Below are 12,350 nucleotides of genomic sequence, written 5' to 3'. Positions count from 1 at the left end.
TCTAATGTTGGGTCCAGAGAAATAACTTGTCTTCCCATCCTGGGATAGTTGGATTTAAAGTTTCTAACTTGTAGGTCATGGTGCTGAAACAAACAGCAATACTGCAGTAAAGCCACTCAAACTCTCAGGAGTAGCCATGAGACAGCTGCCTGTGTGAGTGTCTTTACCTTTTATATGAAGAAAAGGTTATATTTCTCTTGGGTATCCTGAAGGGGTAGACTTCCATTTGGGGATTACTTTTTGGATACATTTAAGTATTCAACTTGTACTTGTTGAGAACAAAAAATTATTGAAGCAGTGAATTATGAGTTATCTTTTTGTGTTGAAAAATTAAGCTGTTGGGAAGGGATTTTTTTTGTTGCTGGTTAAAATCTTATCTTTCTTCCCCCCGCCCCCACCCCGCCCCTCAGTCTAATGGTTGGGATCCCAATGACATGTTCAGATTTAATGAAGAAACTTATGGAGTGAGATCAACCTATGACAGCAGTTTATCTTCGTATACGTAAGTATACAACTTTCAATAAAGACGTTGGGTATTTTCCGCTAATTTATAAAACTATAAAAGCCTTCTGTATAATTTTGTTAATATATTGTGACTCAGCTCTTTGTCTTCAGGTTGAAAATTGGATGTGAATAATTCTGTACAGATAATTGGCAGTAAATCTGCGGTGTTTCTTCATGATTTGTTTTTTTTAAATCAAATGGTAAAGCTGCTCAGTATTTTTATTTCATGCTGCCCAGTATATCAGTTATAATTTCCAAATTGTAATTATTAATTGCGAGTTAAGTTTTTGTCCCCAATGTCTGCTTTACCACAGTTTTAACTTTGTTAATGCAAATATTATGTCCTCCCTCTTAGCTTCCTTCCTTTAATAATAACATTTTACCCTGGTGTTACTTTTACTTTTTTGTTAACTTTCTCTCCTCACTTCCTTTACTTAGCATTCCTTTACACCTTTTTAATGTATTTTTACTTCACCTTATTCACATTTAATTGGTCTTTCATTTTTCATTGTTTTTATTTGCTGTGGTTTATTCTAACTTGTTTTTGATTCTCTTATTTCTCACAGGGTACCTTTGGAGAGGGATAATTCTGAAGAATTTTTACGACGGGAGGCTAGAGCAGCTCAGCTTGCTGAAGAAATTGAATCAAGTGCCCAATATAAGGCACGAGTTGCATTAGAAAATGATGAAAGGACAGAAGAGGAGAAATATACTGCTGTACAAAGATCTCCCAATGAAAGAGAGAGCCATGGTGGCAACCCCAGGTACTGTCACACTTCTAGTCTGGAATATCTAAATATAGTCTGGAATATTTAAATATAGCGTCTGCTCCAAATTGTTCAAACACTTTTATAAAAGAGACAATTTAAAGGGCGAGCTGGGTATAGTTTATTTAATTAATGATCTGCCTGCTAAGATGGGCAAGATTTGCCATAGTATGTATGTGTGTTTGTGTGAGAAATGGCTAGGAGAACACACTGCACAACTGAGCAGAATATTGTGTTGATAAGCTAAAACAAGGCATCGCTGGGTCACCAAAAGCAACATTACTTTAGTTTGCCAGGATCATTTTAACAAACTGGATGTTTCCACTCTCGTTGTGTAAGGGTTTCATCAAAATGGTGTATGGCTCACAAAATAAATATTCAATTCTAGATCTGGTTTTCAGAAAGAAAGACAATGAAGCAATCTGAAGGTATGAGAACACTAGGGAGATAGTGACAGCTCAATTTTTTCTTTCTGTAATTGATTAAACGGTTAAGGTAACATAAAAGGGTACCTATCCCAGATTGATTTTAAGAGTCATGTAATGAATATAAGGGAAAGTAATACACAAGAAAAAAATGAGACTTTTCAGTAGATTTTCTACTGAAAGAAGACCTTCTAGTAGCTTGGTTCATCCAGTGGACAATAAAACATCACACATTGACTACCCAGCCATAGTAGGTATAACTCCTGGTAGAAAGTATACTTAAAGAGGGAGTAATAAATTTATACAAACATTGGTTAAACCACAGAGCACTCTAGAGTTTTGGGCACCAGCTTATAGAAATGACATTAAAGATTTAAAAATTAGAGACCATACAACATAGATTGCCAGGGATAAGAAACTAGTTATGAGGAGAGACATGAGATACTAGGATTATTTTCACTGGAGTAGAAAGGACATTTAATAGAAGATTTATTAAATTATGAATGTTTTTGATTGAATGAATAGGGAAGAACTCTATCCTCTAGTTGGGAATTGATGTTGAGGGGTCATCAATTTAAAATTAACACGGAGGAGAAGGTTTAAGAAAAATGTATTTCCACAGGGTTGTTGGAGCACAGAATATTTGGCCCAGGAAATGGTTGCAAATTGGATACATATTTTAATTAGAGGTTAGTAGAAGGCTATGGGAGAGAATAGGGCCTTGGGATTAGTTTTGCATTGTTGTAGCAAAGAATTGGCACAGACATGATTAGCCAAATAGCTGTCTCCTACACTATGAACTTCTGTGGTTCTATGGAATTGAATCATTATATGAAAAAGAATTATCAATGATATAGGGAAAGTGCAGGGAAATAGGGTTTGAGTGGATGTCTCCTGTTGATGAGCTAGCACTGACACAGCATAGGCAGGACCGGAACCAATGTCCTAGGAGGAGTGTTTGCTAGTGCTGTTGGGGAGGAGTTAAACTAATATGGCAGGGAGATGGGAACCAGTGCAGGGAGACAGAGGGAAACAAAATGGAAACAGAAGCAAAAGACAGAAAGGAGATGAGTAAAAGTGGAGGGCAGAGAAACCCAACGCATAAAACAAAAAGGGCCACTTCGCAGAAAAATTCTAAAGGGTCAAAGTGTGTTAAAAAGGCAAGCCTGAAGGCTCTGTGCCTCAAAGCGAGGAGTATTCGGAATAAGGTGGGCGAATTGACTGTGCAGATAGCAGTTAACAGATACGATGTGGTTGGCATCACGAAGACATGGCTCCAGGGTGACCAAGGCTGGGAACTCAACATCCAAGGGTATTCAACATTTAGGAAGGATAGACAGAAAGGAAAAGGAGGCGGGGTGGCGTTGCTGGTTAAAGAGGAAATTAATGCAATTGTAAGGAAAGACATTAGCTTGGATGATGTGGAATCTATATGGGTGGAGCTACGAAATACCAAAGGGCAGAAAACGCTAGTGGGAGTTGTGTACAGACCTCCAAACAGTAGTTGTGATGTTGGGGAGGGCATCAAACAGGAAATTAGGGGTGCATGCAATAAAGATGCAGTGGTTATCATGGGTGACTTTAATATACATATAGATTGGGCTAACCAAAATGGAAACAATACGGTGGAGGAGGATTTCCTGGAGTGCATAAGGAATGGTTTTCTAGACCAATATGTCGAGGAACCAACTAGGGGGGAGGCCAACTTAGACTGGGTGTTGTGTAATGAGAGAGGATTAATTAGCAATCTCATTGTGCGAAGCCCCTTGGGGAAGAGTGACCATAATATGGTGGAATTCTACATTAGGATGGAGAATGAAACAGTTAATTCAGAGACCATGGTCCAGAACTTAAAGAAGGCTAACTTTGAAGGTATGAGGCATGAATTGGCTAGGATAGATTGGCGAATGATACTTAAGTGGTTGACAGTGAATGGGCAATGGCAGACATTTAGAGACCGCATGGATGAACTACAATAATTGTACATCCCTGTCAGGCATAAAAATAAAAAAAGGGAAGGTGGCTCAACCGTGGCTATCAATGGAAATCAGGGATAGTATTAAAGCCAAGGAAGTGGCATATAAATTGGCCAGAAATAGCAGCGAACCCGGGGACTGGGAGAAATTTAGAACTCAGCAGAGGAGGACAAAGGGTTTGATTAGGGCAGGGAAAATAGAGTACGAGAGGAAGCTTTCAGGGAACATTAAAATGGACTGCAAAAGCTTCTATAGATATGCAAAGAGAAAAAGGTTAGTAAAGACAAACGTAGGTCCCCTGCAGTCAGAATCAGGGGAAGTCATAACTGGGAACAAAGAAATGGCAGACCAATTGAACAAGTACTTTGGTTCGGTATTCACTAAGGAGGACACAAACAACCTTCCGGGTATAAAAGGGATCAGAGGGTCTAGTAAGGAGGAGGAACAGTCGGGAAATTGTGTTGGGGAAATTGATGGGATTGAAGGCCGATAAATCCCCAGAGCCTGATGGTCTGCATCCCAGAGTACTTAAGCAGGTGGCCTTGGAAATAGCGGATGCATTGACAGTCATTTTCCAACATTCCATAGACTCTGGATCAGTTCCTATGGAGTGGAGGGTAGCCAATGTAACCCCACTTTTTAAAAAAAGTAGGGAGAGAGAAAACAGCGAATTATAGACCGGTCAGCCTGACATCGGTAGTGGGTAAAATGATGGAATCAATTATTAAGGATGTCATAGCAGCGCATTTGGAAAGAGGTGACATGATAGGTCCAAGTCAGCATGGATTTGTGAAAGGAAAATCATGCTTGACAAATCTTCTGGAATTTTTTGAGGATTTTTCCAGTAGAGTGGACAAGGGAGAACCAGTTGATGTGGTTTATTTGGACTTTCAGAAGGCTTTCGACAAAGTCCCACACAAGAGATTAATGTGCAAAGTTAAAGTACATGGGACTGGGGTAGTGTGCTGACGTGGATTGAGAACTGGTTGGCAGACAGGAAGCAAAGAGTAGGAGTAAATGGGTACTTTTTAGAATGGCAGGCAGTGACTAGTGGGGTACCGCAAGGTTCTGTGCTGGGGCCCCAGCTGTTTACACTGTACATTAATGATTTAGACGAGGGGATTAAATGTAGTATCTCCAAATTTGCGGATGACACTAAGTTGGGTGGCAGTGTGAGCTGCGAGGAGGATGCTATGAGGCTGAAGAGTGACTTGGATAGGTTAGGTGAGTGGGCAAAAGCATGGCAGATGAAGTATAATGTGGATAAATGTGAGGTTATCCACTTTGGTGGTAAGAACAGAGTGACAGACTATTATCTGAATGGTGACAGATTAGGAAAAGGGGAGATGCAACGTGACCTGGGTGTCATGGTACATCAGTCATTGAAGGTTGGCATGCAGGTACAGCAGGCGGTTAAGAAAACAAATGGCATGTTGGCAAGGGGATTTGAGTATAGGGGCAGGGAGGTGTTACTACAGGGCCTTGGTGAGGCCACACCTGGAGTATTGTGTACAGTTTTGGTCTCCTAACTGGAGGAAGGACATACTTGCTATTGAGGGAGTGCAGCGAAGGTTCACCAGACTGATTCCTGGGATGGCAGGACTGACCTATCAAGAAAGACTGGATCAACTGGGCTTGTATTCACTGGAGTTCAGAAGAATGAGAGGGGATCTCATAGAAACGTTTAAAATTCTGACGGTTTAGACGCGTTAGATGCAGGAAGAATGTTCCCAATGTTGGGAAAGTCCAGAACCAGGGGTCACAGTCTAAGGATAAGGGGTAAGCCATTTAGGAACGAGATGAGGAGAAACTTCTTCACCCAGAGAGTGGTGAACCTGTGGAATTCTCTACCACAGAAAGTTGTTGAGGCCAATTCACTAAATATATTCAAAAGGGAGTTAGATGTGGTCCTTACGGCTAAAGGGATCAAGGGGTATGGTGAAAAAGCAGGAATGGGGTACTGAAGTTGCATGTTCATTGAATGGCGGTGCAGGCTCGAAGGGCCGAATGGCCTACTCCTGCACCTATTTTCTATGTTTCTATGTTTCAAATGGTCTTCCTGTGATTCCCTACTTTCAGATTATTACTCATAACTGTTTTCTGTGAAAGAGCTACCTAAATTTAAAGAATACATTTTTTACTTCCCCATATGGGGTTTCCTTTCTTTTTAAAGAGTCAAAACCATGTGAGAAATTTGGTTAATTACTATAAAGTTTAACTTTTAATTTTTTTTTCTGTACAAAAGACACTTGCTTATAACTGACAAATTAACAAAGCCATTTGACACGAATATAACAAACACTGAAGAGGTACAATCTTGGCAATTCTAGATTGTACTTGATATTTGCATATCATATGATTCCTTTACAGTCAGATCAGTAGGTGCAGATGCTATAATTGGTTTCTGTGCAATAGGTTGGAGAAGGATAACCATTCAGGATCTTGATTGCTGTTCAGCAATCTCTGCTGGGAGTGTATGTGTGCGAACATTGGGTGAGGGCACAATCTGTCTCACTTGTGATGCTTCCAGTGGTTGAATAACCACTGTCAATAATGGCAACTGGAGGGCATTTGTTGCCTGTGGAACTATTGGCTCTCTGTTGAAGTTTACCTTCATATGTACGTATTTTAATTGCTTTTCAATTTGTGCAGTTGCAGTACTTGTTAAATTGATCTAAAGATAAAATGCATTTTTTTTTAGAGAAAATAAGTACATTCCACCAGGGCAAAGGAACAGGGATGGAATGTCTTGGGGAAGTACACGGCAACATTCACCAAGGATTGGACAATCTGGTTCGGGCCCACCACCTTCCCGGGCTGGATCTCATACACCGGATTACAGTCCTAATTCTGGAACAGACCAAAGAGTTGTTAATGGAGGCAAGTATTTATATTTAATTTAAGAAGGAGGCACTTGGTCAAATATGTTACTTGTACATGAGGTCAGTATAATGGAAAATGTTAGTATTGTAGTTGTCAGCAGAGCTAAAAGGTTGGCCAAATTCATAAATGGATCTTTTACGTCTGGTTCAGTTAAACATCCTGTGTCCTTTTAAAAATGTGTGTATCAGTATGTATTGAAATTCTGTTATTAAAAACACATTAATGCACTTTAGGTTTGCAGTGAAAATTGTGCACTCTTGCAATGTTGCACTGCTCATGCAGTACATCGTATAATTCTAATGATGCTTTGGTGTATGTTTAAATCTGAATCAGCCTAAAGAAAAGAGCTTGTTTGGTTTTCACTTGGTGGGTTCAGTCCAACTCCATAATAGGCACCTTTTATTGTTTGGAATGTAGGTTTCATGGTGCCAGAAAGAATTAAACGTGTGGATACATCAGAGAAAAGTTTATTTTTAGCAAGAATATTTGTAATACATAAGATGAACATAATTTTTTTTTGTAAATGTATATTTTTTTGACACATGGGCTCTTTGTTTGCAAGATGAAAGTTCTCCGCAGTTTTTCTTATTGATTATTTGCGAGTTCTTTTATATCCTAATATTTAACATTGAGCTCATTTGTATTCAATTATTTAAAAGTGGATTCTTCCCTCCCCTCCTTTCCCTTCCATAAAACTGCTTTGTTACTTAATGTCCAATCATAAACCACAAAGGAATTTTAGCTATAGTCTTCAGGTATAAAAGCACACATGGATTCCTCTAGTAAATGTAGATTATTTTACTGCCCACAAATGTAACATGCTGTGAAATATTTCAATACCAACTGTTTGGATTACTCAACAGTTGAGGGTTGGTTCGCATGCATAACTAGAAGTTTGTATTGACCAGGGTAATTGCTGTACAACTTTTCTGCACAGCAAAACACCACACCTCCATTTATCCGACAGCTGATTCCATTTGATATGAAGATCAGTGTGAGTTGTAGCACAGCTGTTGGTATAGCTCAATCTTAAGAGCAGGTAAAATTTCCTAACAAAATTTGCTTTTAATTAGATTGAATATGAAGGCAACAGCAGAAATTCTTCAATTAAGTTGAAGTACATATTCAGGCTTTTACTTCTTTGAATATTATAAAGGAACTATATTTTTGTGAATTTTAAATTTGCAGTTAATAATTTAAATCTTCAGTTTCTGTTCTAATATTCGAAAATAGCTATCCGCATCTGTATATAAAAATATCTCATTTATATCAGACTTTGAGGCAGTATGGCGTCCATCCCCAGAGTAAGAATCATTTTATTAAAAAAATAAACACACCTATGGATTCATTATAGTAGTCCACTCCCAGTAAAAGGTGGCACAGTAGGCTAACTCACTGTCATTTCATCTCGGAACTGCATTTCATCCAATCAGGCCAAAGGGATGAAAAGCTCTTGTGAGCTGAGCATTTCTTGAACCAGTTCCCACTGGCTATAGACCAATAGACAGTACAACACTATAACAAGAATTTGGCCATTTTATTTGTGTTCCACAATTGTGTGATTTGGGAAATAGAAAAAATACCAATTGTGCATTTCTGCAGTTGGAGTTAAGGTATATTGAGAAAGAGAAGTAGATGGAGCTTTTCTTTGCATTTGGTTATGCCAGGGAGTGCTTTATGTTGATAAGATCCTGAAATAAGGTGTTCAATTCCCCCAGCTGGCATTCTTGGCCTTGGTGAGCACAAAATTCACAGTGACTATTGACTGAGTTTTTTCTTCCCCTCCTTTTTTAAAGCTTATAAATATTCCTTTTTAGCAAAACAAAAAGAAAAATGTAGATTCATCACTCTTGCAACTTACACTAAATTAACCTTTTTGCTTAATTTTTTGTAATTCTACTTTTCCAGTCAATTGAAGGAACTAGGCAGTCACTATTCTTTAATACGCATCTAGAGAGAGCATTTCTCAATAATTCCCCCCCAATTCCTGTGTTGGACTCTACTTACCAAAATTATAAATATCTTCACTAAATTAAGAAACATGGATTTATTTTTTACAAACCTGCAGTGACTATTTTGTTTCACAATTTGTAGATGCAGCATTTCTGAAACTTAACTGGTATGAATATAGTGCATATTTTAACGCCTCACATCAAGTGAGTGGTGAAATACCTTTTATGGAAAGTGCCTCATAGCAGGGAACAAATTCAGATTATGACCAATTTATTAAGTATGCAAGTCTGAGTCTTGATGCACATCAGAATTGATATGATTGCTTTGAAGTCATATCTGAATTCTTCCATTTTAAAAGAAAAATCCTGATTTATTTTTAACCACATGAAAAGCCTAGCTGAGAGATATCAATTTCTACGAAATGCTAGCTGCTACTTTTTTGTCTTGTGCCAGTACACTATATTGGAGTGCTTTATTTTCTTTAAGTGTGCAAAATGTTTTTAAATGTAGCTTGTGAAAATCTTAATGCAAAGTTTATTATAAATATTTACAGTCTTGTATAGTGAATATAGTTTGTCATTTTCTGTTACTTGTATTCCCATATTTTTCTTTAGTTTTTACCTTCCTTCATATCATTTGTCCTGTCAGGTGTTCCCTGGCCATCGCCTTGCCCATCTCCTTCCTCTCGCCCTTCTCGCTACCCGTCAGCTCCCAACTCTCTTCCACCTCAGGCAGCCACTCCTACCAGGCCGCCCTCCAGGCCCCCCTCACGGCCTTCAAGGCCTCCGTCTCACCCCTCTGCTCATGGTTCTCCAGCTCCTGTCTCTACTATGCCTAAACGCATGTCTTCAGAAGGTACCACAGTTAGTCTGTCCATATATATGTTTGTTTAATTTCTTTGTTATATAATACAATTGTGCTTTTGTTTCTTAACCTGCAACATGTATGATGTTTGACAACTAAACAAATTTAATCCTTCTAACTTGCCAGTTACATTATGCTTAACCAGTTTTCCTTAAATTTTTATTATTGCAAGTAAACAATTGTATAAACTTGTATTTGAGAAGCTTGAGATGATCAATGATGCATGGAGGTTACACAAAAAGTGACTTTGACAAGTAATTTTCTGAAATACAAAGGGATACTTCTGATATACAAGTGGTATGTAAGATTGTTATTGTTGTGTGGCACTGATTCTGAGACATTGCCATTCACACCATGTGCAGGTTAGTTTGTTGGTTGAGAGGTGGGGTGGAATAACACTAAACCTTAAATGTCACAATTGCAAATGATCTGAGATCATGGCATTATAGATTTATAAATGACCAATCCGCAATCGCAGACAGTTTTAACTTTTTAAAAGGTGTTGCCTTGGACATTTTATTTTCAACAGAATTAGCCAATGTTTAGATATTGTGGAGAAAAAAAATCAAAAGAATTTAAATAAAAAGTTGTATTTCCTCAGCACCTTTCTTGTATCTCCTAGCACTTTATGTAATGAATTACATTGTGAACTACTCTGACTGTTATGTAGGTGTTTTGGGAAAAAAACACTTAACGGGATCCTCCACTGTAGGAATCTGAACATTTTCTCAAGCTGGGATGAGGATGTTAACTGGCTGGCTGTCTAAACAGGCCTAGTTTCAAATCAAATCAGTGAGCCCAGGCAACATCCGGTCAGTTACATACAGAATATAATACACGAGGGAGTGCATGTTAGATAGAATTGCCTTAGTTGTAATTACTTTATAGGGATTTGGGTGATGTTGTCAACTTTGAGCTAAAACTGCTTTCAATGCATTCCTTGCTGTTTTTACTGTGTGTAAAGCTGCATTCCTTTTAAAATTGATTTCTTGAGGCATTGCTCTTTGGCTGCTTAAGGGGCCAATTTGTATGGCAGCTTCATCACTGCATGTTTTTGGCTGTTTGAAGTTGACACATTTTAATGTAAAACGTTTATTGAAACAAATGACTTTCAGAAAGTTAGTGTTTAAAGAGTCTAATGATATATGTTTTGAGTAATAAACATTTGAAGATGGTTAATTTGCCCAGAGAAGGTTTTAAAAAAAAAAATAACATGCAGATGTAGGGTTGTGGGTCTGTATTACAGCAATTGACATTTGTACTTTTTAAAAAAAAAACAAAGTAAAAACCTTGAACAGTACCACAATATAACAGTGATGTTTCAGCAGATTGCTGAGGAATAAATCAGTGTGTGTTGTAAATCATTTAACAGTATCCTTGCATGTAAAAATCTAATACCCCATGTAATTGGTCATGGGGCTACGCTTGGCTTGGGAAGGGAAAATCAGTCAGGGTTTCCTGGTCCTGATCACTACCAAGTAGCACTTGCTGGAAAGTGCACACGTGTGCAGTAGGTGAGCATAGAATTGGGCTCAACTGGGAATGTAGCTATCCCAGCTTCAAACAGACCTCTGCCACTCGCTAGCGAGGTTCACACATGAAGAATGGTTTCTTAGGTGAGGTAGCAAAAGGCTGCTGACATTTGTGGAACTTTCCCAATGTAAATGATTGCTTCTGGCAGAAAAATGGGGGAAAGGATGCAAAATCCTCTTGTCCTGACCTTTTGTGCCACAGGTCTACTCTGTGTGGGTGTGGAGTGCTGTACAGTGTCCTGATTAAATCTGGTGGTTTATTTTTCCATGTACTTACATGTCCCCCATTTTTCTATATATGTGTACTAATTGAAGTTACCTATTCTTTTTGTAAAAGTACCATATCTGTTCTTTCCATATCATTTTGTTTACTTTAGCTCCGTGGATTAAATTTGGTACACTGTTAAATGAAATGAAAAGTCCAGATCTAATTTTAGCAGGTGCCAAAATGAGATTGCATTTTATCCGAACACTTGTTTTGGAATGTGACGTATAGACAGCTATGCAGAGAGGAGGGGCTATTGACTATGCTGATTGATAATTATGATAATATTTGTGTGGTACAGGATTACATTTAATGTAGTTAATGTTGGTATATGGTTGACTGCACGCACTACAAGCTGGCAGTCGATCAGTTTATAAATGGATTACATTACTCATGTAATCACCTATCCTAATACTCTATTGATGTGTAATTAGCAAACCAAAAGTTCCATCCATCGATGCCAGTGCATAGGTCATTGAATTTGACAAGGATCGGATGATCACATTTTGTGGAATTTATGTTGCACAGACTCTATCCTTTATCAAGTACATATGCTAACACATTATATCCTCACGCGGGGCTGGGGGGGGGGGGGTGGGTGAGGGCGGGCGGGAGTGAAAGAGAGACGGAAGGGGGTCATTAAATATATTGGTGAGGTGTTTTACTGAATTACTATACTTGTAACACTATGTTATGACTCAGGGTTCGGGCACAGCATCATGATTATAGTACTAACCATGATTACAAAATGGTTTGAAAGCTCCAAGTTGCATATACCAAATGCCTTGCGGAAGCAACAAGAAAATCTTGTATTTGGTGTGTTGCGGTTAAATTCAGAAGGCAAGTAGCGTATTCAAAACTACCTCAAGTCTATGAGAAGGGCTAGAGCCTTAACTCAAGTTTAATTTATTTTGCTGGCTATTTGGCTTGCGAGAGATTACATAATTTCCAATTTTTAACATTGCATATCATGAGATCATGCTCGGAGTGCATATCAGTTGCAATACTTGCTGACTACTTGTTGGTGCTGTGGCTAAATGCTCCCTCCCCTCCTGAATGAGTTGATTCTTAAATTGAGGCATAGTTCACACATTTCATGTTTTGAGTCTTGACGGTTAGCTCTAGCCAGCTTTCTGGAGAACATCTCAGTCGAGCCTGATCTTCTCGTCATTCAGTGTTCA

The 12,350-nt window shown here is 38.5% G+C and overlaps 1 protein-coding gene across 6 annotated transcripts in view; it reads left to right on the top strand.

The window, feature by feature from the left end:
- The window catches only part of atxn2 (ataxin 2), a 115,555-nt gene that overhangs the window by 66,947 nt on the left and 36,258 nt on the right, over positions 1 to 12,350 (top strand). For 5 of the 6 annotated variants that reach the window (XM_070887868.1, XM_070887866.1, XM_070887864.1 and 2 more), the window contains 4 exons: positions 411 to 502; positions 1,071 to 1,268; positions 6,374 to 6,552; positions 9,157 to 9,363. In XM_070887868.1, coding sequence (XP_070743969.1) covers positions 411 to 502; positions 1,071 to 1,268; positions 6,374 to 6,552; positions 9,157 to 9,363 — 676 coding nt within the window. The remainder of the gene's footprint in view (positions 1 to 410; positions 503 to 1,070; positions 1,269 to 6,373; positions 6,553 to 9,156; positions 9,364 to 12,350) is intronic. The other variant, XM_070887867.1, reaches the window with a different exon arrangement.

This window comes from Pristiophorus japonicus, chromosome 8 (assembly GCF_044704955.1).
Source record: "Pristiophorus japonicus isolate sPriJap1 chromosome 8, sPriJap1.hap1, whole genome shotgun sequence".
Taxonomy (NCBI): domain Eukaryota; kingdom Metazoa; phylum Chordata; class Chondrichthyes; family Pristiophoridae; genus Pristiophorus; species Pristiophorus japonicus.
Note: the sequence above shows the minus strand (reverse complement) of the source record. Positions and strands in the feature narration are given on the sequence as shown.